At 43.2% G+C, this 26,211-nt stretch overlaps 1 protein-coding gene across 4 annotated transcripts in view; it reads right to left on the minus strand.

Annotated features, from left to right (window-relative positions):
* LOC308597338 (THAP domain-containing protein 6-like) overlaps positions 1 to 26,211 on the minus strand; it is a 43,166-nt gene that overhangs the window by 2,292 nt on the left and 14,663 nt on the right. For 2 of the 4 annotated variants that reach the window (XM_081213243.1, XM_081213245.1), the window contains exons 2-4: positions 3,231 to 3,434; positions 1,256 to 1,463; positions 728 to 847 (exon numbers count right to left, since the gene is read on the minus strand). In XM_081213243.1, coding sequence (XP_081069369.1) covers positions 728 to 847; positions 1,256 to 1,463; positions 3,231 to 3,310 — 408 coding nt within the window. In that variant the 5' untranslated portion in view covers positions 3,311 to 3,434. Of the gene's footprint in view, positions 1 to 727; positions 848 to 1,255; positions 1,464 to 3,230; positions 3,435 to 24,259; positions 24,603 to 26,211 lie in introns of those variants that run through there. The other 2 variants (XM_081213244.1, XM_081213246.1) reach the window with 2 other exon arrangements.

Below are 26,211 nucleotides of genomic sequence, written 5' to 3' on the forward strand. Positions count from 1 at the left end.
ATGGGTCTGGCTCCAAAGAGTGCATCCTTATTCCTCAAATGCCACAAGAAAGATTGTTGTATCTGTTTTGTGGTTGGATGTGACAAACAGTACTTGGATGTCCTTTACATAACTGTTACAAATAATCTGTGGAATTTGGCTTACTACATTTTCAGTCCAATCCTATCTGAAATATTCCGCTGTACACAACTATTGGCTCACTATAATTTCCACACATGCAGAAATTGGTTCCAGGAGCTGCCCAAGACATTTTGCTACCTGAGGTGAAGGATAAGATGGTGCATTCACCATTCTGTGCACAAAATCTCACTAGACTTGTAGTTGAATTTTACTTCAGCTCTGGTGATGGAGCAGAGTCTCCAATGCACCCTATGGCAGAAAGCTAGCCTATTAGGAACTGCAGGGCAAACACAGATACTCTAGCTACTTTCTGCCTCTCTGAATTTGCCACCTGAGGCAGCTCCCTCACTCTGCCTAATGGAAGGGCCAGCCCTGATTGGTGCAAATCAACATGCACTGAAATCAATGGGAATTTTGCAGCAATATAACTTCGCAGGGGCTATTTACCTTAGCAATTTTTCCTTCAGTATGCTGAATATACACTAATTACAACAGTAATCCAGCTAAAAGTAAATTACAATTTACACAGCAGTTTAACAATCCACTAAAGTAAAGGTAGGTAACTAATCTCCACAAAACAGATAATTCATTTTGCCTTTCTGCTTACAGTTTGCATGATCTGCTGACTGCACATCTCATTTTTGCTGCCATTTGCCTTGACAAGAGTGAGGTCAAGTGCTCCAGCCCACTTGGAGTTCTTTCTTCGTCTTTTTGGAACGTGTATTTTCTAAGAAACAAAGAACAGCTCCTAGGAAGTCATTGAAAATGTGGCAACAATTACATTCTGAAGTTCTGCTGTTTGAATGGTATAGTTATTTAAACATTTTCTATCCCACCTTTAGAGAACAAGACCCCAGAAAGCAGCAGGCAGCAATTAAAAGCACACACAGAGACAAAATAAAATCACAATAATGAAATATAATTAGCTAAAAATGGAAGTGAATAGCAGCACAACCCATAGCAGCAGCAGAAAAAGCCCCCTAAATTAAGACCAGACACTAAGCCAAACAGGAATGTCTTCACTAGTCACCTGAAGGCAACAAGAGATAAAGCTTGAATGAATGGTCCACCAAAACTGAGGACCAGTAACAAAGAAACAGTATAATAAAATTAGAATATCACACAAATCTCATACCTTAGAAGTGTCAGGAAAGGAAAATATAGAAGGACAACTTTCTTCCTTGAGGAACTTCTTTCCATTAATTTCTCTGAAGCACTCTGGGCTAAAATGCTGAGAACAAATCATGTCCCACTGAGATGGCATCCAAAGTTTGCCACTAACAGGGTCAGCTCGGTGTACTGACATGGCCCATTCTTGTTTTCTTGCATTATCCTTGGGAAACCTTGTTATGAGCAAATAAAACCCAAGTATTCTTATGGTAATATTATAAACAACCACATTTGGAACAAACATATAGAAAGTGTTATGTACATGTTTTTGCCAGGCTAAATGCTCAACAGCCCAGCTTTTGGGGTAGTAAAGCTTCAATCCTATACACACTTACCTAGGAGTAAGCACCACTGAACTCAATGAGACTTACCGTATTTTTCGCCCCATAGGGTGCACCGGCCCATAGGGCGCACCTAGTTTTTTTTGGGAGAAATAAAGAAAGAAAAAATCATTTCCCTCCCAGGCGCAGGGCTGGGGCGGGGGAAGCCCGAGCTTCCCCAGCCCCCAGAACAGGCTGCTCTCCGCAAGCCATGGGAGGGCTCCTGCGGATTGCGCAGAGCTACCCGAAGCCCAGGTGCGACTGCTCAGCACGCCCGGGCTTCGGGATAGAGGAAGCTCTCCGCAAGCCGTGGGAGCCTGGTGGGAACTCCCGCGGGCTCCCAAGGCTTGCGGATAGCTTCCTGAAGCCTGGAGAGCGAGAGGGGTCGGTGCGCACCGACCCCTCTCGCTCTCCAGGCTTCAGCGAAAGCCTGCATTCACCCCATAGGATGCACACACATTTCCCCTTCATTTTGGGAGGGGAAAAAGTGCATCCTATAGGTTGAAAAATACAGTACTTCCAAGTAGAAATGTATAGGACTGTCAGAGGGGTAAACAAATTGGCAGCTAGAGGCCTGAATCATGCAGAAGGAACATTTCCCCCCAATCTACAAAGTAAGTATACTCATTTTTCAAGTGCTGTGCACAAAATACCCCTGTGGTAACCCTGGCTACCATTCAAAGCACCTCAGGGTGCCATGGCACACTGGTTGAAAACCACTGGTGTAAAATGTTCTTCTATGTGAATGCTTAGAACAATTGTGAGCAGATTTTAGACTTGCAGGATCTCCTCACCCCACCCCTGAACCCTGAGATCAATCAAGTAGAACCACATGCAAAACAGTTCTAGTTTTCAGACACATTTTAAGAATGAAGAGCAGAGTATTTCTGAGCACATGCACAGCCCAGAATGAAAATTCACTCCTGGATTTCTCCCAGGTATTCTTTGTTTCAGCAGCTTAATTTTCGACAGGGAGGAAACCTTTAAGACCTTGCTACAGTTAGACAGTTGGGAGCCAGGATCTATGGTGAATCAACTATAGATCTACTAACAGATCTTATTCTGCCTTCTGCCAATCTACAGCCTGCCTGACATGCCTTGCCTATATTCAGTGGAAAGCTGGAACATAATATCTTTCCAATACATACCCACATATACTGTATGTAGAAAATAATTATATTTTAATTAAAGGTCCTCCTGGATTTTGCTGGAAAGAGTCACAAGTGGGATAGTGCATTTGGGCGACAGATCCTTTTTGTGAACTAATGAGAACTGTTCCTCCCAAACATCCCTGCACAATGTTCCGCTATGGAATACTGCTCCATGCTGGTATTAACACAAGTCGTCCAAAATAAGACTATCAAAATTTATTACCACATTTCTACTCTTACATAAATCACATTCTTGTGCAATTTCAAGCACAGGCGTGGCAGCTAAATTAAATATCTCCACAACATGCAACAGGATCTGGAGTAGCCTGCAATGTTATTTTTGGAGACACTGAACAATATGCCTCCTCCAAACATTCATTCCTGTGGGCAAATGCCTAATAGTCTGCAATAACAATGATAATTAATAAAAGATCAGGGTTTACACTATGCTCAGGCTGTTCACGCTTACCTGTGAAAAGTTATTCCCTGTTTCCTATTCAACTTTGTGTCTGAATTGGTGCAGTTATATGCTGCACAATATTTCACCATGGTAATTCTACTTCAAACTGTTGTAGAAAAGAAGAATTCTAAGCAGCAGAGCACATGGAAAGAATACACTAGGATGAAAAGCTTCCATTGGAGAAGGTGCTGCAGTTCATTTCCACGTAGAAGGCTGAAAGAAGGGAAAGAGAAAAATATTTTTGTCAAAGAGTTAAGATTAAGTTACATTCTTCTTTTCAACATAGAAAAGCATACCAAGAATGATATCTAATTGTATCGTACTGCTTGCACAACAGATTTCCTCTTGTGCAAATGGGACTCTCCCCCCCCCCACTTGCATCTTCCCAAAAATTTGCTCTCCAGAGCAAACTGAGGAAACAAGGTAGCTGGAAGAGGCAGGAAAGAGAGGAGAAGTTCTGGTGCAATGTTGGATCTTCATCCAAAAGACAGCATTACTCTTTTTGACAGTTATCATTTTGAATCAGAATTTTCTGAATTTTAAACAGAGATGACTACTTTATTGAACACTTACAGCACAGTCCTAAACATGATTACCCAAAAGTACATGTGTGCATGTGCAAAGGCTGAAGGCCCATTCTTGTACGTATTCAAGGGCAGAATCATAGAGCAATAGAATTGAAGAGCATTTGTTGTGGGTTTACACACTCTTGCAATACTTGCATAGCTTGCAAGTATTAAGTATTGTATCATTATTATCAACACATCATTGTCACACACATCCTCTTTCTGGGATTTGTGCATATGGTGTGTGTGTATGCCACAGTGTCTATATGGATTATAAGGGTTCCAAACCATGGTGGGGGATGTGCAAGCTCCCTACCACCACCACAATGATTCAGTGTCAAAGGAAAGGTCAAAGGAGAATAAGCAGCCTTAACCCCCACTCCCTTTTATCTCTCTTCCAGAACAGGAAGTGGAAGGGCAAGAGGAGGAGAATCCTTCTCTTTGTCCTCCTCTCCCCAACCTTTCCCTCTCCCAGGGAGTCCCCACTTATTTGTTTCTATTATGCGCTTTTCAATTATTTTTGTGTCACTCACTCAAACAATAACATGAGCACCCTCCCCACAATTATGCAGAAAGAGGTATTACTCCCCTGGCTACATTTTTGAGGAGCTAATTCTCTAATTCAAGGGCCATTTTCTTCTCAGCACTGGAAAATGCCATTCTTTGGGCAAGTCAGAATGTGTTCTACATTAAATGCATTTAGCTAACAGCCATTCAGAGTAAATAGTAACAGGCTTTAATTTAAATGCAGCAGAAAACGCCAGATCACATTTTTGTACTGTTTTTGAACTGCTGAAATAGCAAAACCCATCAGCCAAGAGAAATCAACTATATCCATTTTGCAAAATAAACCATTGAAAACTCTAATCCTTTCTTAAATGTACATGTACTGAAGGTAACAGAAATGAGAGCAGTGGCACATTCTGTATTTTTTATCTAAGCTTCAAGGAAAAATGCGAAATAAGCTTTGTTCAGCGTCAGTGGGTCACACCTTTTGTTCTCAACAGCTGCCATGAAAGTATCCATATGGTTTTGAATGCAACCAAGGGGGTGATATTATCCACCTCAGTAGAAAAAAACAAGTGTTGTGACTTCTGTGAACCCACCCGACCAGTGATCTGTTTAAAGAATTTGCAAGATCCATGACTGAGGTGGTCTCTTTCTTTAAAAGCTCAGGTCCATTGCAGTAGTCCACTTGAGAGCTTTGCTTCTCAAACATATGTTGGAAGTGTAAGGAAAAGGAGGGAACATTTTATCATATGTGGTGGGATTGTAAAGTAATTTTAAAAAATGGGAAATGATATACAATGAACTGAAGAAAATGTTCCATTTAACATTTGTTAAAAAACCTGAGGCATTTTTGTTGGGGATTGTAGGGAAAGACCTGCCAAAAAAGTTGAAAAACATCTTCATGTATGCGACAACGGCCACGAGAGTTCTGGTAGCACAAGGATGGAAGACTGAAGAAATCCCAACTAAAGAATCATGGCAAGAAAAATTGATGGATTATGCAGAACTGGCAAAATTGACACATAAGCTACGGGACAAGGATAACTGTGACTTTAAGGATGAATGGGAACCTTTCACAAAGTATTTGAAGACGCAACAAAGTGAACTGGACTCCTTGGCAGGTTTTGAATAAACATCCACAATTTTTTACTGATAATAATTAGCTAAACAGTTGGAGGATCTATACAACTCTGTAACATGCAGAAAATAGCATTATTGGAGAAACCAAAGACTGGAACTGAGGGAAGTCGGGGGGTGGGGTGGGGGTGGGTTTTTTGGGGGGTGGGGGGAGGAAAAAATGGGGGGAATAAGGATATGTTTTTGGAAAATATGTTTTGTTATAACTTTGAATAATAAAAAAGAGAGCTTTGCTTCAAACCTTAAGATTCACAAGGATGGCAATAACAGTTGCCTTCACCTCTGTGGAATGACTAGCTATTCTTGCCAAAAACTGTCATATTCACCACAATGGGCAAGGGACACTTCTCTCTCCAGCACGCCCTTGCTCTAGCCTTTTCTCCACTGTGTTCTGCATCAGCAGAAGTTCCACAACTTCTTGAAGCTTCCTTAAAGCTTGAAATGTCTAATTTGAAGCTAGAGACAATTATTCATATACTTGTCACATGTATGTCTCCTTCCTCCGAGGAAGCAAGCATGGAGTTAAAATACTTTATACTGGCTAAGCCAGAGTTTCCTGTTACAATCTAGTTTGCCAGCAGGGAAAACTGGCTAAATCCCTATGCCAGAGCACAACAAGTGATGGGAAAAGAGAGGAACGCATGGGTATATGGACAAACATCCAAACGCAGCCATTATGTGTATTTATGTGGACTTTCCTTCTAGACATAGTTCTGCTGTAAATACATTGCTTTTAAAAGTGTTTGAAGAAGGTCGACTAAAGACAACAGACCGGCATCACCCCCATCCCAAGCACACTGCCAATCAGGACGGAAAATACACAGAACAGCTTCTAACTGTACAGTGGTACCCCGCAAGACGAATGCCTCGCTAAACGAAAAACCCGCAAGACGAAAGGGTTTTCCGATTTTTAGAGGCTTCGCAAGACGAATTTCCCTATGGGCTTGCTTCGCAAGACGAAAGCCCATAGGGAAATCTCCCAGACCTGTCCTGAAGGCTTGTGGTGGGAGGTCCGGGAACAGAGGGGAAGGCGCGCAGCGCTTCTCCTCTGTTCCCGGACCTGTTTTGAAGATTTGCGGTGGGAGGAAGGTTTTCCTCCCCACCGCCAACATTCAGAAGGCTGTTCTGAAGGCTGGCGGTGGGAAGAAAAGCCCTTCTCCCCCGCCAGCCTTCAGAAGAGTTCCCGGAGGGCTGCCTAGGCTGCGGATAGCAGCATGCTGCCCCGCGCAAGGGGCGCTCTTAAGCAGAGTGCCCCTCGCGCGGGGCAGACATTCGCAGCTTGGGGAGCCCTGCAGGACTTCCCCGCAGGGCTCTCCAAGCTGCGGATAGCAGCCTGCTGCCCCGCACGAGGGGCGCTCTTTAGCAGAGCGCCCTTCGCGCGGGGCAGACACCTGCAGCTTGGGGAGCCCTGCAGGACTTCCCCGCAGGGCTCTCCAAGCTGCGGATAGCAGCCTGCTGCCCCGCACGAGGGGCGCTCTTTAGCAGAGCGCCCCTCGTGCGGGGCAGACATTCACAGCTTGGGGAGCCCTGCAGGACTTCCCCGCAGGGCTCTGCAAGCTGCGGATAGCAGCCTGCTGCCCCTCGCGTGGGGCAGACATTCGCAGCTTGGGGAGCCCTGCAGGAGTTCCCCGCAGGGCTCTCCAAGCGGCGGATAGCAGCCTGCTGCCCCGCACGAGGGGCGCTCTTAAGCAGAGCGCCCCTCGCGCGGGGCAGACATTCACAGCTTGGGGAGCCCTGCAGGACTTCCCCGCAGGGCTCTCCAAGCTGCGGATAGCAGCCTGCTGCCCCGCACAGAGCGCCCCTCGCGCGGGGCAGACATTCACAGCTTGGGGAGCCCTGCAGGATTTCCCCGCAGGGCTCTGCAAGCTGCGGATAGCAGCCTGCTGCCCCTCGCGTGGGGCAGACACCTGCAGCTTGGGGAGCCCTGCAGGACTTCCCCGCAGGGCTCTCCAAGCTGCGGATAGCAGCCTGCTGCCCCGCACGAGGGGCGCTCTTTAGCAGAGCGCCCCTCGCGCGGGGCAGACATTCACAGCTTGGGGAGCCCTGCAGGAGTCTGCTTAAGAGCGCCCCTCGTGCGGGGCAGCAGGCTGCTATCCGCAGCTTGGAGAGCCCTGCGGGGAAGTCCTGCAGGGCACCCCAAGCTGCAGATGTCTGCCTCGCACCGGGCAGCAGGCTGCTATCCGCAGCCTAGGCAGCCCTCCGGGAACTCTTCTGAAGGCTGGCGGCGGGACAAGGGCTTTTCTTCCCACCGCCAGCCTTCAGAAGGCTGTTCTGAAGGCTGGCGGTGGGGAGAAAAGTCCTTCTTCCCCCGCCAGCCTTCAGAAGAGGTCTGGGGACAGACTGTCCCTGGACCTGGTCTGAAGGCGGTCTCCATAGGAACGCATTAATTGATTTTCAATGCATTCCTATGGGAAACCGTGCTTCGCAAGACGAAAAACTCGCAAGAAGAAAAAACTTGTGGAACGAATTAATTTCGTCTTGCGAGGCACCACTGTACTTCAGCACAGTATAAATAGATCCAGTTTCCATATTTATTATTGCAAACAGGCACAAAGACACAGCCAGAATTTCTAAATGTGTTTGGAAGAATGAAACTAGACTTCCCTGCTGCAAGAAAGAGCTGGAAGTGGTGGAATAGCCAAGGTAAGAAGGTGTCCTACTCATTCTATGAACCAAAACATCTGGTGCTACATCTGGGTTGCTAGGTAGCATACTTCTCGCAAGGTACTATTCTCCCCCACGGTCACCAAAAGTAGCAGCATTTGGAACAGCAGCAGTAACATCTAAAGCCCTGGGAATTGGTATGTTGCATCATTGTCCCTGCAGAGCCTTCATCAGTTACCACAACCTTAAGACGACAAAATTCATTGCTATATTATGTAACTTTGTGAAAAATTAGTGCTTGAATTTTGCTTCTTTCTCCATTCCCCATCATTTCCCCCCTACTGTATCACATCTGTTAGATAAGGCTGTGTTTTAACATCTTTCTACAGTGCCTTGGAAACTTGTAAGTGCTTAATAAATAATGTCCAATGCCAATACGAATAAAGGACGGCTCAATGTCATTTTGCTTTTGAAATAAAGCTTGAATTTGTGGTCTATGTTTCAATACTTTAACAATGTGGCTTTGGAATTCTTTTGTAGTTATTTGCATGGCCAGGATCATCTATGAATCTTAGTAAGGTTTTAATTCAGTATTTAAAAGAAAAAAGGTCCATCCATTCTGAAATCCTTGGTTGGCAACTCTTCTGGCACGCAACAAACTATAAGGGCCCCCAAACTCAGTAAAACTGAAATATGGTTGCTCAGGGTAGGGAATGCCTTCCCCCTCCTATACCCCAATGAAACTAGGCAGACTCAGTAAAAGCCACAGGTAATACCTGGGAGAGTCAAAAGAGATCATAAGAAGATACGGCTGGGAGAGGGGAAAGGAGTAAGAGAGGGATAACCTGGGCAGAAGCCTGCAGAAAACTGCCATTGGCTTGAAGGAATTCTGGCAGTAATACCATGAAAAAGGAGATCAAAATCTGGAACCTTTCCTTCCTTTTCTCCGAGGCCGGACCTTGGGAGAGGGATGGGGTCTTGTCTCTTGACACTTGGGAGACGCAGTGGGAGGTCAGAGATCAACCCTGCTCTAAGCCTAGTGTTATCATCACCCCAAACCTGGGGTCTCAGAAGACAAGCCCTTTTCAGTGGGTGACCTCAGACAGCTCCATCTCCTTGCTGTCACAACATGGTCCCAATGTTATCTAAGGAGGGAAGATGCACCAGGCAGACTAGACTCACTGGGAGCTTTTCACGGTGCTGATATTGGAAGCTCTGTGAATCTCTCTGGAATGGCAAATTCCTGCTGCTACTAACCCTATTGTATTGCTAACAACTGAAGCTCCAGATTCTCACCAAAGAGAATACCTAAGTGCAATGCTAAGCCAGAGACAAGAGTCCACATCTTTCATGAATACCAACCTCAGGAAAGAGCAGAGGTAGCCAACATGGTTCCTTCCAGATGCCATTGGACTCACAGCTCCCATAATTCCTGTCCATTTGCTGTGGCTGATGGGAGCTGCTATCCAATAATACCTGGAGGACACCACATTGGCTACCCCTGATTCACTGACAGAACTGGTCACTGTCTCATGCTACAGGAGTTTTGAGCATTTCCAAAGCACATCATGAAGCACATGATGTTCCAAAGCACATCATAGGGAGAGATTTTTATCCCTTTCTTTAGCTCTCTGGGCACGCCAGAAGACACAGGAAAAGGACAGAGCTGGTGGCATCTGCAAATATTAAGGTCAGCCAAAATGTGCAGACCCCAGAAAATAACCACAGGGGCAGCAAGACCCCACACAGCAAAGGTGAAGTACCAGCAACACTCTTGCAAAGTGAGCAGGCACTGGATTTCAGGCTCCCTATATATTTATACTATAGGCAATAATGAAATAAAGTGCTAACGTCCATTCCCCTTCTACCAAAATATAGAGAGCTTCTGATACACAATTCTAGCTCTTCCCCCACACCCCCTCATATATCTACACATAATAAAGCATCTTCTTCCTATTTACACAGTCATCTCTTCAATTTGGAAAATACCCGCTGATTAACTTAATTTTATGCATTGCCTTTAATATAATTTTGCCTGCAATATGTATTGTGCAAATTAGGACAGCAATTCCAATCGTCATTTCTGCTCATGTATGAGAGTTGAGACATTAAAAAAAGATCATTAGCCTGGAGGCACATTGCCTCATGCTGTGATCACTTCCAGAAGTGGGAGGGAGGTCAGTTCAGGGCCAGGTGTATTCCATGTCAGGTAGTCAATGCATAAAGACAGAGTTCAAAACACCACACAAGAATTCATCCAGCACTTAACTCAGCAGATAAGAAGAGATTACTGCTTCCAGCAATATGCCTGGAGGCTAATGATTTTTTGGTCTCCTTCTTCTCTTTCATATGACTGCAAATGTAACATGAGGAGGAATTAAAGACCAGCAGCACAATTAATCTGCATTTACTGTATCTCACTGTTTTTCATTAAAGGCAATGTATGAAATGAATTTCAGTCATCCCTTCTGGCAAAGCAAAATGCTTAGACCTCAAGAAGCCTGAAGAGGCCAGTTTGCATTAATCTAGTAGTACCAAAGGGCCTTAAAGCCTCTTGGCAATTATTCTCTGCTGAAGTCCTCCATTAAGCCCTGGGGCAGAATATAGGTTAGTTCAGTCTTTAGTACATAACTCAAGGGAGCAGAATAGCTACATCTAGGGAAACTAATTTACTATTGAACTCAGCTCAGGACCCAAGTGAGTGCCAGGCAAAAGCGTTCTTCTTCTTCCAAGCTTTTGGCTAATTAAACAATCTGTTGCCTTTTAAAATTTTGGCTGATTAACATCCGATACCCTTTTAAATGTGTTGTGGGAAGAGGAATTCTTCATTTGTTTTTGTTCTTATTTTCGTTTTGCTTGTTACTATGTTACGTATTTTTGTGTTTTAATATTATAAACCGCCCTGTGATCCTTGGATCTATTTATTAAACAGAAATGCAAGCAAGCAAATAAATAAATAACTACGGTAAGTCCCAAAATAAAAGACTCACTTTTTAAATGGAATCATCAGTCACATGGGCCAATCACCACCCTGCTAAATAATTATTATCACAAGGTGCAACTCCCATCAGTATCAGCCAAATGGGGGGACTTCCGGTCGGTGCCAGCGCTTAATGGCGGTCCTACCTCCGAGCTCCGGAGAAGGACTGCTTCGCAAGTTCGGGTCTTACCCGCTACGGCGAGCGGGGGACCCCTAAAATCCCAGGCGCTGAAGCCTGAGAACAAGGAGACTCGGTGGGCACCTTCGCGCCCCCCGGTACCGTGAAAGAGCCTTTTTAAAGGCTACGGATCGACATCGGGAGAGAGCGCGGTGCTGAGAGTCGCTACCCAGCCTGCGAAGTGAAGCCGCGTCGCCATAAGCGGAGAGCGCCGATTCCTTCCTGAAAAGAAAATTTGGACTGAATTCCCGTGAGTAAGAGCTGGAAAACAATCGGGACCCTTTAAATTTCAGAAATTGGGCTAAAAACGGGGAAATTTAAACAAAGGAAGTCTGCCTCCCCCCGACTGCATGAAAGTGAAAGCAACGGAACTCTAAACTTGCATCCGTTTAGACCTGCTCTTTGATCATATAAACCGGACATTTAGACCCTTGATCTCCCCTCTAGCAAGCAGGGCAGAGGGGAGGTGAATTTGACTAACAACTGCATGATTTATTTGGAGGAAAAAACCTCTGCTATCTCATCTATTTGAAAGCTTGAAACGGTCTGTCTTTTTAGTACACTGATCTGACTTTTCCCTGTGAAGTGACACTTTGATACAAAGTTTCCACAGTGCCTGATTTTTGTATATTATAAGAAGAAACAGTATAAACAGTATACTGGGCAACTGTGGCAATTGGACGTTATAAGACTTTAGCAACATTGACTTTGACTGTGTTAATCTCCTTTTTTTACATCTTGGACTGTCTCCTTTGTTCTTGTATTTGGAAACTTCCTTCTATGGCCATTTTGATTTGCTCCCTCTAGAGGATAAAGTAAAGTCCGGCACGGCCTAAGACAGTGGAATTTTCCAAGGGAGAATAAATCCCGTGGGAATTGACCTTGACATGAGTGGACCACAAGAAGAGATAGTTACAAGAGCCAAGATCAAGCAACAACAACAACAACAACAGTTGCAGCTGCAACAAGCAAAGAAAAGAGGCTCAATCTCAGGCGCAACAGCCGGATTAGTTGGAACAACAGGACAAGACAAAGGAGCAGCCGCTTCTATGGAAGCTGTGACAGAAGCCTTGCTTAAGATAAACCAGACTCTGGAGTCTCTGACAAAACAGACTTCAGAGAACACACAAAAATTAACAGAAATATCAACAAGATTAAACCAGAATACAGAATCTATAAACAAACTGGTCGAGGAAAACGCCACCACGCGTCAAATTGCCGAAGAGGCCAAAGCCACTGCTGGAGAGACGCAGGAGAAATTAGAGCCACTCGCCAAGAAGGTTTATGAGCATGATGCAACTTTGGCCTTGTGGGAGTTACAGAGGAAAGAGAGGAACTTAAAATTAAGACTGATTCCGGAGAATGAAAAAGACAACCTTGTGGAATATTTGACACGGGAGTTTGCGGACTGCTGGGACCTTGAGGAAGACGAATTCAAAATCACAACTGCCTTTAGACTGGGTAAAAAGCAAGATAGAAAGACACCGAGAGATTGTTTGATCACACTCAGATCTAAGGAGGAAAGAGATAAAATTTTAGGACTACACTTTGAAAAGGCCTTGCAAATTGGAAATTCAGCTGTACAGATCTTTAAAGACATACCAAAATACATTTTGGATTTAAGAAACTTCTACAAGGACTTGGTTCTTTTGTTAAAGAAAAATTCTATCCGCTTCAGGTGGGAGTTCCCACAAGGACTGTCATTCGACTACAAGGCAAAGAAAGTGAAAATAAAGACAATTCAAGATAAAGACAAATTTTTGGCAAGATACCAGGAGGACCTACAGAAGGGGACTGTGGACGTACTTGCAGAACAGAGGAGAGCACTGGATATCCTGAATCTCTCGTTTGGACAAAAACCACCACCATCAGAAGAAGAGCAACAACTTGGAGCTGTTGGAGGAGCCTTAAGAAAATAACAAGATGGCTTTGCAATTCCTTAGTTGGAATTGTAATGGACTGAATGGGCCTTTGAAGAGAAGACAAGTATTTCATATTTTGAACAGAGAACAACTGGACTTGATATGTTTACAAGAAACTCACATAACCAGAGCCCACAGGAGATTACTCACAAATAAAAGGCTAGGACAAGAATTTATTTCATCAGACAAAGTTAAGAAGAGAGGAGTGGTAATATATGTGAAGGAGAAATGGACTCCAAAAATGATATTCAAAGATGAACAAGGGAGATATCTGGCTGTGGAGATACAAGTACAAGGAGAAAAATTTCTAGTTGTTGGAATTTATGCACCAAATGAAGGCAAATCTGACTTCTTTAAGAGACTTCATGAAACTTTGACGGACTATCTGGATTACAATATGATAATCATGGGAGACATGAATGGCGTGGTCTCCACTAATATGGACAAGGCACAAAGACTAACAGTCACTAAAGAAGGGAGACTCCCTAAGACTTTTTTCGAAATGACAGAAAACATGGACTTGATAGACATTTGGAGAACAAGGAACCCTCTGGAGAGAGAGGGAACCTTTTTCTCTCAAGCAATGAGGACCTGGACCAGAATTGACCAAATTTGGGTTACTAGTGGACTGGCTCCAAAGATTAAGAAAGTGGAAATCTGCCCAAAAACTTGCTCCGACCATAACGCCGTGAAGATGGAGATGAAACCCACAATAACTGGTCAATTTAGATGGAGAATGAATGACACCCTCTTTTGAGATAAGGAGATTCTCACGAAGGCCCAAAAGACCCTAAAAGACTATTTTGAAATAAATTTGAGGACCGACGTGGAGAAAAGAGTGATCTGGGACGCAAGTAAAGCGGTTATGAGAGGATTTTTGATTCAACAAAATTCAATAAAGAGGAAAAAACAAAATGAGAAAAAAGAGAAGATCTTGGAAATGATAAAGGAAGGAGAGAGGAAATTAAGAACAAAACCAAAGTCTCAGGACATTTTAAGAGAGATCAAGTTATATCAAACTCAATATATGGAATTGATGAACCAAGAGATTGAATGGAAGATAAAGCAAATGAAGCAAAAGACTTTTGAATCAGCAAATAAATGTGGCAAACTTTTGGCATGGCAATTGAAGAAAAGGCAGAAACTAAATACAGTTACAAGCCTAGAGGTGGATGGAAAGAACATATCTAAACCCAATGAAATTAGAAATTGCTTTTTAAGTTACTTCAAAAAACTCTACACCCAAGGCCCGCAAAATGAAGAAGATATAGACAAATTCCTTGGAAGATATGGATTACAAAATATCTCTCAGCAAAGTAAGATGGACTTGAACCAGAGAATCTCAGAACAAGAGATAGAGGCTGCCATTCAGAATATGCAACTGGGCAAATCTCCGGGACCAGATGGACTGACTTCTAGATACTACAAATCGCTGAAGGAATGGCTGATTCAACCACTAAGAGAAGTTTGTAATGAGATTCTTGAGGGAAAAAGGGCACCTGAATCGTGGAAAGAGGCATATATTTCACTCATACCAAAGTCAGAGACTGAAAAGACCCAACTCAAGAACTACCGCCCAATATCACTCCTTAATGTGGATTACAAAATTTTTGCAGACATTTTGGCAAAAAGATTTAAAAGAGTTTTGATGGAGAAGATTCATAAAGACCAAGCAGGCTTTCTCCCTAAAAGACACCTAGCAGACAATGTAAGGAATGTAATAGACATCTTGGAAAAGCTGGAGGTGAATATAAACACTAAAGCAGTATTGATCTTTGTGGATGCGGAGAAAGCCTTTGATAACATCTCTTGGAGTTTTATGAGGAAGAATCTTCATGGGATGGGGGTAGGCCAGGGTTTTGAGAATGGTATGGCTGCAATATATTTTGAACAAAAAGCTAAACTGATTGTAAATAATGTTGTGACTGAGGAACTTAAGATAGAAAAAGGAACACGACAGGGGTGCCCAATTTCCCCATTACTTTTCATCTCGGTTCTGGAGGTGTTGCTGAATATGATAAGAAATGACCAGCAGGTCAAAGGTGTGCAGGTCGGAGCTAAACATTATAAGTTAAGAGCGTATGCAGATGACCTAGTATTGACTTTGCAAGAGCCAAACACTAGTACGAAAAGGGTCTTAGAAATAATACAACAATTTGGCCAGGTAGCTGGATTTAAGTTGAATAAGCAAAAAACTAAAGTTTTAGGGAAAAACTTAACAGATATGGAAAAGGAGAAATTTCAGGAGGAAACAGGTTTGACAGTGGTCAAGAAGGTGAAATACCTAGGGGTTTATTTAACACCTAAGAATGTCAATTTGTATAAGGACAATTATGAAAAATGTTGGTCAGAAATTAAAAAAGATTTAGAAATATGGTCAAATCTGAAACTGTCAATGTTAGGCCGAATTGCAGTAATTAAAATGAATGTATTGCCTAGAATGTTATTTTTGTTTCAGACCTTGCAGATTCTTGACAAGATGGAATGTTTTAAGAGGTGGCACAAAGACATTTCGAAATTTGTCTGGCAGGGCAAAAAGCCCCGAATTAAATTCAAAATACTGACTGACGCTAAAGAAAGAGGGGGTTTTGCCCTGCCGGACCTAAAATTGTACTATGAGGCAGCAGCTTTTTGCTGGCTGAAAGAATGGATGCTCCTCGAGAACACGGACATCTTGGATCTGGAAGGTTTCAATAATGCTTTTGGTTGGCATGCATATCTTTGGTATGACAAAGTTAACAGTACTTTTAAAAATCACATTGTTAGAAAAGCATTATTTAATGTTTGGATAAGATATAAAGACCTATTGGAAAATAAAACCCCCAGATGGGTGTCACCAGTGGAGGCTAAAGCAGTGAAGAAACTCAATATGGAGGTCGGATGGCCGAAGTATTGGGAAATCTTAGAACAGGATGGAGACAAGTTTAAACTACAAAGTCAGGAGAAATTGAAGCACAAAGTAGAAAATTGGTTTCAATATCGCCAAATAATGGAATTTTTTAAACAGGATAGGAAAATCGGTTTCCAGGTGGAGAAATCAAAACTAGAGACCGAATTGTTAGAACCTAATACTAAGAATTTATCTAGAATGTATAACTTGCTGTTGAAATGGAACACACAGGATGAAACAGTTAAATCGGCTATGATTAAGTGGGCGCAGGATGTTGGACACAACATTATGTCAGATGACTGGGAATGGTTATGGAACACCGGTATCAAATTTACGGCATGTAATGACTTAAAGGAAAACATTATGAAAATGGTTTACAGGTGGTACATGACCCCAGTCAAACTGGCAAAAATCTACCATTTGCCCGATAATAAATGTTGGAAGTGTAAAGAGACTGAAGGTACTTTCTATCACCTTTGGTGGACATGCCCGAAGATAAAGGCCTTCTGGGAAATGATCTATAATGAAATGAAAAAGGTACTTAAATGTACATTTCCTAAAAAACCAGAGGCCTTTCTCTTGGGCATTGTCGGCCAATTGGTGACAAAGAAAGATAGAAATTTCTTTATGTATGCCACAACAGCAGCAAGAATACTCATCGCAAAGTATTGGAAGACACAAGATTTACCTACTCTGGAAGAATGGCAGATGAAAGTGATGGACTATATGACATCGGCTGAGATGACAGGCAGAATCCGTGACCAACGAAAAGAGACGGTGGAAGAAGAATGGAAAAAATTTAAAAGCTATCTTAAGGACTACTATAAACTGAATGAATGTTAAAATGTTGTGGTTGCCAGAAGCAATAGGGTACAGGGATACAAGGTTAGACAATAAAAGAGGACTAAGATGACAGAGATTAGAAAGTAACAATTGGGAGTTGCCAGTTTAAATATGGACATTGGGATGCAGAGAGGGGGGGTATGGGGAAGTCCAAGAAAAGAGGTTTATGAAAATATCTTTGAAACTATTCGTGTATGTTTGTCATTTTTTGTGTTTGTTTGTTTTTCTTAAAAATGTTGTAAAACCAATAAAAATTTATTAAAAAAAAAAAAAAGTATCAGCCAAATGGACAATGGTCAGGGATGATGGGAGTTTTAGTCCCAACAGCATCAGGCGGGTGGGTCACAAGTTCCCCAACCCTGCAGCAGAGCCTGTATACAAAGAGGTTAGTGATTTCGCACTGTAGCCCAGCTTCTGGAAGGCCCTCCATTTCAAATTCTCCTTTGGTTGGCAGTGCCTATGATGGGGCACAGGTCTGGGACCTCACAGCCTGACAGGTGTACAGACAACAGCACACTGTCCAATAGCAGTCATTTAAAAGCTATTTCCTTTTGTTGCTTCTGCCCAGAGGTGACACACTGTGTAGTGAAACTTCAGTCATGCCTTCTGCCTGTCCTTTGCAGAGTGCTGGGCCCACACAGACTAATCCACAAATGAGTTGCACCAGGTTGTTCTCAATTATTCAACACAACTCTAGAGAGACCTATGCAAACTTATTTGGCAGTAAGTCCCATTGAGCACAGTGAGACTTGATGGGTAATCCAGATGATGATGATAATGGTAATAATTTTATTATTCATACCCCACCCATCTGGCTGGATTGCCTCAGCCACACTGGGCGGCTTCCAACACATACAAAAACCATAATAAAACATCAAACATTACTTAGATAGTCTCTAAATGAAATGAAATACTACTACTACTACTACTACTACTACTACTACTAATAATAATAATAATAATAATAATAATAATAATATCATGGTCCCCTTAAGAGCTTGGACTTTGACAAGGAAGGATAAGCCATAATAGTAGTAGCGGCAACAAAGGCCATGGAAGAGCGAGACTCAGGCATAGGCCTTTAACACTGGGTCTGAGCCAAAGCCTGTCACATCAACGGAGACCCAAACCCTGAGGTCCTTAAAGAACTGACCATCCCTAGACCTGGGCTCTTATGCCTTCAGTCACCAGATCAACTGAACCAGGAGGGAATTAATGGGAATGAGATGGTGTGCTAGGCCCCAGGCCAGGAGACTGGCCCTTTAAACTCTGTATGCTCCAGGAAAGAGAAGGCTTGAGACTGATAAAAAGACCCATTGAGGTTTAAGGGCTTGTGGGAGGCTTGGAGCTCTCCGTGGTGCTGGAACCTTGGCCTTTACTTGCATTGCTCTCAGGTGAACTGGTGTGCCTTCTGGGCTTCTGGTCAAGGTCAGGCCAGAACAATGACAGCGTTTCTCCTTAAAGTAAAGTGCTGTCACTGAGGTGCTTTAAGGAACAGCCTCACTCCCTTCATGACTACAGAGGCTCCAAATGGTATGAAGCGATGCTATATTGTGCATTCTATGGCTGCACAACACATTGGGGCATTGTTGTTGTTTTTAAAATAAGATCTAACTCCCAATGTCACAAAAGAGGTTTGGCTGGCTCTACTAGAACTGTAAGAAATACTACCTATTGCTGTGCAAATGCTGCAGATCTGTCACACATGGCTGACAAAGTGCTGATAAAGCACTCTCACTTTACAAGCTGGGGGTGGGGTGGGGGAAGCACAAGAAAAATTTAATTTTCATGGCCCTTCAGAAAACACTCACCAACATGCCATTGCAGGGGGAGCTGCATAACTCATCCAGAAACAAGGGGGATATTATTCGGCAGGTGGAATAGACAAGATTCAAGAAATTATGCAAGATAAACAGTTCATGAAGAAGCATAAAGAAATAATTCACTCCTGGGGATGATTCTTTATGGATGCAATAGCCTAAAATTCATACCTGATATAACTTCACTAAATTCAACAGTGCTACCCCTGAGATTAATCTGTAGCAGAAAGATGCACACGACACAAAAGATTTTAGGGACAATAGATAGACTGAAATTCAGCCTGAAAGATTCACTAACGAATTATGGACCAATGGAATACATGCATAAATTGTAAAATTATATTATTTGTATTTAATGACAGCAAGATTTGCCCAGCTTCAACACTTCCAACATTTTCCATCTGCACTGTGGCCTCAGAACAAGTCTTTGTTTGAGTTTATTATTTTACACCTAAAATTTTGACACCCCCCCCCCCAGATCCTGAGCTCTTTTTCCTATAGCAGCATTGAGTACAGCACAGAAAGGCAGCATTTTATACAGGATTAATACAAAATCTGAACTACTATGGAAGGCTGTAATGAATTTATTTATAGGATTGTGATGAATTACGTATTGAGTCTGTTGCCTCAGTATTGGCTTCCACTGTGTGCTTTATGGTATTGAAATACACTGAATATTATTTGATATTGTATAATTTTTTTAAACTGTTGTTTTATTATTGTTCCACTTTTTCATTTTATGAGCCACCTTGGGGGGGGGGGGTATTTTTTAAACTGTCATAAAAATGTGTCCAATAAAATAAACAACAAAACTTGTTTTCCATTAGAACCAAATGAAAGTTTATTTTCAAAGTACTGTAAAACAAATTACTACATGTATTTGGATTAGTTTTCAAATTTGGGTGATCTGGGTTTTCTTTACTTTTCTCCAATTATTGCCATGTTTTATAATAAGGGTGGGGAACAGGATCCAGCCAGTAAGGTGGATTTTGAGCTACCCTGCCCTCTGGGAACCACTCTGATAAGTGGGTGGGGCCACCCATCCGTCAATCTTCTGATGTCACTATGACAAGGCATAAGTATTCCACCAATGTTTTCTAAAATGAGAAGTTTTGTTTCTGAGTGGACCCAATATATCACCAATCCCATATCTGCCAGACAACCGGAACATTCTATTATAGTTCAAGAATATATCATAATGGCTGAATATTGTAAATACTGAAATGCAAATTTCCTAAGTCCTTTTTCCTTTATGGGAAATCTACAACAACAACAACTTGAGGTTCTGTTGAAATCATAGAATCGTAGAGTTGGAAGGGGCCTTGAGGGTCATCTATTCCAACCCCCTGCAATGCAGGAATCTCAACTAAATGATACATGATGATCATCCAACCTCTGCTTAAAAACCTCCAAGGAATGGCTCCAAAGAAGCCATTGATTATATTTCTGGCTAATATAATCAAAAGCTACCACTATAAATACTATAAATATATGTAGGTTTTGGTGTCTTCGGGTGTCTTCCCGTGTAAGAGTTGGGGTGTCTAGGCGACGTTTCGACGAGGTCTCACTCGTCATCTTCAGGCTGGTGCTTTCGGCTTCTTGTTACTAGAACAGAGCAGGATCTCAGTGTTTGAGTTCCTATAAATACTGTTGAGGGGGTGTGGTGTATAGCCTCCAACGTTCTGGGCAGAGAGGAAGTTCCTAGGTTAATGTGCCTTTTCTTCTTTTGTTCATTAATTACTTGAGGGATATCTTGAGTGATTACTTGAGTGATATTCTGAGTACCACTTAGGAGGGTCATTAGGTGTGGATTAGTTGCTAAAGCTTTCGTGTCTTGACCTCTTGACCTTGTGAAGAGTTTTTCTGAGAAGATGGCTGTACTGCACTTAGTTGTGCTCTGGCTTGGCTTCGTGTATAGGGGCGAGCTGTGGTTTTGTGCCCTGTGCCAGCCAGATCTGTGTAGGGATTGCAGGGGGGTGCAGCATCCGGAGGTGCCACTATGGTTTGGCTACTGGATGGTGTCTGTAATTTATCTGTGGAGAGGGTCTGGGTTTGGGTCTGGTGTGGTTGATTGGAGATGGCGTTCTGTGTGCCTCTGGTTCTGGTGTCGGTTTTTGTGGGGAGGGCTAATTTCCAGATGTCTGGCAGGCGGGACGTGTCGTCACGCTTGTTCATGTTGTGAGGGTGTTTCTCTATCTCGATGGCTTCCATGATTATTCTCTTGTGGTGATGTTCCATGTTAAAGAGCAATTTGGAATCTGCAAAATTAATTTCGTGTCCTGTTTCTTTCATGTGTTGGTAAAGAGAGGAAGTTTTTTCTTCTTTTTTGACGGCATTCTTGTGTTCTGCGATACGTGCATTTATTCGTCTGTTTGTTTGTCCAATGTACGTGGCTGGGCAGACTTTGCAGGGTATTTCATAGACCCCTTGGTTTTCTAACTGGATTTTATCTTTTGGGTTTCTGAGGATATTGGCTATTTTTTGGTTGGTGCAAAAGGCTGTTTTGATATTGTGTTTATGGAGGATTTTGCTAATTTTATCTGTAGTGCCCTTGATATAAGGAAGGAGGGCCATGCCATTGTTTTCTTCTGTGTCTTGGTTTTTGGGGGGTGTTTCTTTTTGGATTAGCTTCGTAACCCTGTTTTGCTGGTATCCGTTGGCGATTAACACATTTGAGAGATTCTGCCAGACATCTGGAAATTAGCCCTCCCCACAAAAACCGACACCAGAACCAGAGGCACACAGAACGCCATCTCCAATCAACCACACCAGACCCAAACCCAGACCCTCTCCACAGATAAATTACAGACACCATCCAGTAGCCAAACCATAGTGGCACCTCCGGATGCTGCACCCCCCTGCAATCCCTACACAGATCTGGCTGGCACAGGGCACAAAACCACAGCTCGCCCCTATACACGAAGCCAAGCCAGAGCACAACTAAGTGCAGTACAGCCATCTTCTCAGAAAAACTCTTCACAAGGTCAAGAGGTCAAGACACGAAAGCTTTAGCAACTAATCCACACCTAATGACCCTCCTAAGTGGTACTCAGAATATCACTCAAGTAATCACTCAAGATATCCCTCAAGTAATTAATGAACAAAAGAAGAAAAGGCACATTAACCTAGGAACTTCCTCTCTGCCCAGAACGTTGGAGGCTATACACCACACCCCCTCAACAGTATTTATAGGAACTCAAACACTGAGATCCTGCTCTGTTCTAGTAACAAGAAGCCGAAAGCACCAGCCTGAAGATGACGAGTGAGACCTCGTCGAAACGTCGCCTAGACACCCCAACTCTTACACGGGAAGACACCCGAAGACACCAAAACCTACATTCCTGTACCCGTGAAAATCTACGAAAACTATAAATATATATATATATATATATATATATATATATATATATATATATATATGAATGACTAGATTGTACTTTTTGTCCTGACCATCATCAGTTCACCTTAATTAATATGTCTTGTCAGTTGGCAGAAACTTGTGGTGGTATTCAACTAATTTGTACCATTTGAAATGAATGGACTTAAATTAGTCATGTTGATTAATTTGGGTGGGTAAAGCTGAGTAAATCACCACCCTTATATTTTATCATTATCGTTTGTTTGTTTGTTTGTTTGTTTGTTTGTTTGTTTGTTTATTAAATTTGATAGTCGCTTTTTCTTGCCCAAGCTTATGGGACTACAGAAACTATGAGAGTACTTACAACAGTCACACTAACACTCTCTTAGCAGTCCTCTCCTGCAGTTACCTTAGCAGATACAACCCAAACAATTTCCTTATGAAATGCTCACAATAAGATGTCAAGTAACACACCCTGTATTCTGCCACAACACATTTACACAATGGACATCCGTATGCAATCCAATTCTGTGCATATTTGATCCAGACATGACAGAAGTGTTATTGGCCAATAAATCAGTTTGTGCAGGAAAAGGAAACCAGCCTAGTTTGGATGGTTTCTCACGCCCACTGCAGACTCAAGGATTAGAGTTTCAGGGTGCTCCTGGTTCCAGTATTGCTTTGAGATTCTAGGTGTTGCTGGGTCACAACTCCCATCATCCCTGTCTGCTGGGCATGCTGGTTAGAACTGATGGGAGTTGGGAATCCAACATCTGGAAAACCACAGGTTCCCCAAGCTAAGAAAAATTCAATTACCGATAAGTGTTTGTAAGGCAAGAACCCTAGGTGAAATCCCATTGACTGAAAGGGATTACTTTAGAGTAAATAGCAAATACACATGGGGTCATGCTTTCACAATCAAATTGAAAAGCTTAGGCTAAAAATCCTTAAAATATTTTCAGGTATCCTTCCTCCTTTATAGAAGAATTTAAATTCTATCATGATCCTTAATGCTATCGAGCCACTCTGTGCTCAGCTGGGTTTGCCTTGCTTTGTCTTATCTTTCAGCTTAAATGGTCTTATTTACTTTCACTACTTGCTTCTATAGCAGGTGTTCTACATCATTTACTACAATGTCCAAGATAATGAATTTATTTATGAATAAAAGGAATTTCAGTTTGCACAGCACAAAGTAGCACTCGGGGAAATCTTTTTCCAAAGGTATCTGCCATGGCTATTTAACATTCTGCTGCTGTTTTTAGGCTACATTTTAAATGCACAGTCATAAGAACAGTAGAAGGTATACCTAACTGCCCAGCTCATACCATGGTAAAACAGAGCATGAAGGCTGATTCAAAATATAGTTACATAGATATAAACGAGTGAAATCAGTGGGGAACTTTTTGATACAAATACATCTGCTCAAGCTACACCTTTACAAGTGTTGGTGTGGTGCTTCTGATAAAGTTTAGAATAATTAACATCTAGCTTATTAACAAATAATGTTGAAAGCTACTTGAAGTACTACACGAACCCTTTCCGGACATATTTGTGTGTGTGCGTATATATATATGTGTGTGTGCGTGTGTGTGTGTGTGTGTAAACAAGTATCTATGGTATTATAAGCAAACAGTAGACTTTAAATCATTTGATTTGTTGTAACGTTTCTGCATTGCACCTTCTGAGAAACACCTTGTGGCCAGGTTTAGGGACAAAAGGACTTTGTGATTCCCTGCTTTTTGAAAAAAATCAAAAGTAGCTTATCCTGCGAACCCAATCCTGATTTATTTATTTACTTGTCTTGTGCTATGTGTAAATTCAGATTGTAAACCTGCTGAAAGGGTCCCCAGGGATATACATTTCTATACGAATTTTGCATGTATAACATACGGGAGCGTCTTTTTTTAAAAAAAGAAAACTGCTTGGCAATTTATAAAATGCTGCTGTTGTGTTGATTCCTTGGGTCCAGTCTCTGCCTCCGCAACCGGCGGGTGCGGCGGGACTTTAAACGGTGCGCAAACCCAACCGTAGACACCATTTCACCAGAAAGAAGGAGTTCAACGGGTCTTCCTCGCAAACAAACCCCAGCCCTCTCTGGATGAGGAGCATCCTTCTCCTGCAAAAGCCCGAGAGCGACGTGCCCCGCACGCCTCGCAGGAGCCCCATTCAGGGCGCGGGAAAGAAAGGGTGCCGCGGGCGAGCGCTTCGCTACTGCGCGGAGCGAACCTACCGCCTTTCCCCGGAAGTTCCTCGCTCCAGATTCCGCTCTGGCTGCCTTCATTCCCCTCACACACGCAATAACCCCCACAAAGCAATGGCGGCCCAGGCGCGCCTCTAGCCACGTGACCGCTCTTGCGGATTCAACATAGAGCTATATACTGTATGTGATTCAAACGGTAGCCAGCTGCTCTAACAATCAGACACACTTCCCGATTCCTTTCCCCCCACAAACTACAGGGGGTGGAAGAGAAAGCTGCCCGTAAGTAAACCACGGAGAAAGAAAGAGAGACGCAGCAGAGCGTGTTTTGAGGATTGCTGGGTAACACTGCGCTTCCCATAGAAGCAGCTGGCAGGCAACTCTGAGGCCACGATGCTGGAGTAGATGGGCCACTGGCCTGATCCAGCAGGGAGGCAATTAGGTTTCTCCATCTCCGCCTTGTCAAACGATTGATTATTAATTGATTGCTTTCATGGTCCACCTTTCTTCTCCAAGGAGCTGAAAGTGGCGTGCGTGGCTCCCCACTCATTCAATCCCCACAGGTGGGTTACGCTGAGAGGCTGTGAGTGGCCCAAGATCACCCAGTGAATTTCGAGGCCAAGTGCGGATTTGAACCCTGGTCCGATACCACACTGGCTCCAGAGCAGGATTAGCCAAAGCAGGAGGGTCTTTGTAACCCAGATCTTATTTGCGTCAAAAACTTTTAGTTATAAACGGAAAAAGGTAAAAGGCGGATCTACACGGATCCTCATGAATTCATATGATTTTTTCATTCAAATTAAATAAAACCACCATGATATTGTAGACCATGTCTTACTCTGTAGAAAGCATCAAAAAAATCACGCATCCACTGTTTCGGGGGGGCGCAGGGGCGCAAAAACATGGTTAAAAAACACGGATCCTCATGGATCCTCATGATTTTTCCACTAGATCAGCCCAAAGCCACCATCAGATCAAAGATCATGGCCATGGGCACAGCATCCACCACAAAAATCACAGATCCACGGCTTCCTGGCGAAACCGTGGCCCAAAAACGTGGTTTTCAAGAACGGATCTTCATGGATCCACACGCTTTCTGCATCGGGCCAACCCAAACTCACCGTCAAATCACATATCATAGTAAGGGGCACAGCCTACACCACAAAAAACTCGGATCCACACCTGCCTGGCCACGCCCTGGCCCAAAAACGTGGTTCCGAAGCACGGATCCTCATGAATCCTCATGATTTTTGCACTAGATCAGCCCAAAGTCACCATCAGATCAAACATCATGGCCATGGGCACAGCATGCAACACAAAAATCACAGATCCACGACTTCCTGGCGAAACCGTGGCCCAAAAACGTGGTTTTCAAGAACGGATCTTCATGGATCCTCACGCTTTTTGCATCGGGCCACCCCAAACTCACCATCAAATCACACATCATGTCCAGGGGCACAGCCTGCACCACAAAAATCACGGATCCACGGCTTCCTGACCATACCGTGGCCCAAAAACGTGGTTTTGAAGCACGGATCCTCATGGATCCTCACGCTTTTTGCATCGGGCCACCCCAAACTCACCGTCAAATCACACATCATGTCCAGAGGCACAGCCTGCACCACAAAAATCACGGATCCACGGCTTACTGACCATACCGTGGCCCAAAAACGTGGTTTTGAAGCACGGATCCTCATGGATCCTCACGCTTTTTGCATTGGGCCAACCCAAACTCACCGTCAAATCACACATCATTCCCAGGGGCACAGCCTGCACCACAAAAAACTCAGATCCACGGCTTCCTGGCCACTCCATGGCCCAAAAACGTGGTTTTAAAGCACGGATCCTCATGGATCCTCACTCTTTTTGCATTGGGCCAACCCAAACTCACTGTCAAATCACACATCATGTCCAGGGGCACTGCCTGCACCACAAAAAACTCGGATCCACGGCTTTCTGGCCACTCCAAGGCCCAAAAACGTGGT

This window comes from Podarcis bocagei (assembly GCF_964188305.1).
Source record: "Podarcis bocagei genome assembly, chromosome: 11".
Classification (NCBI taxonomy): Eukaryota; Metazoa; Chordata; class Lepidosauria; order Squamata; family Lacertidae; genus Podarcis; species Podarcis bocagei.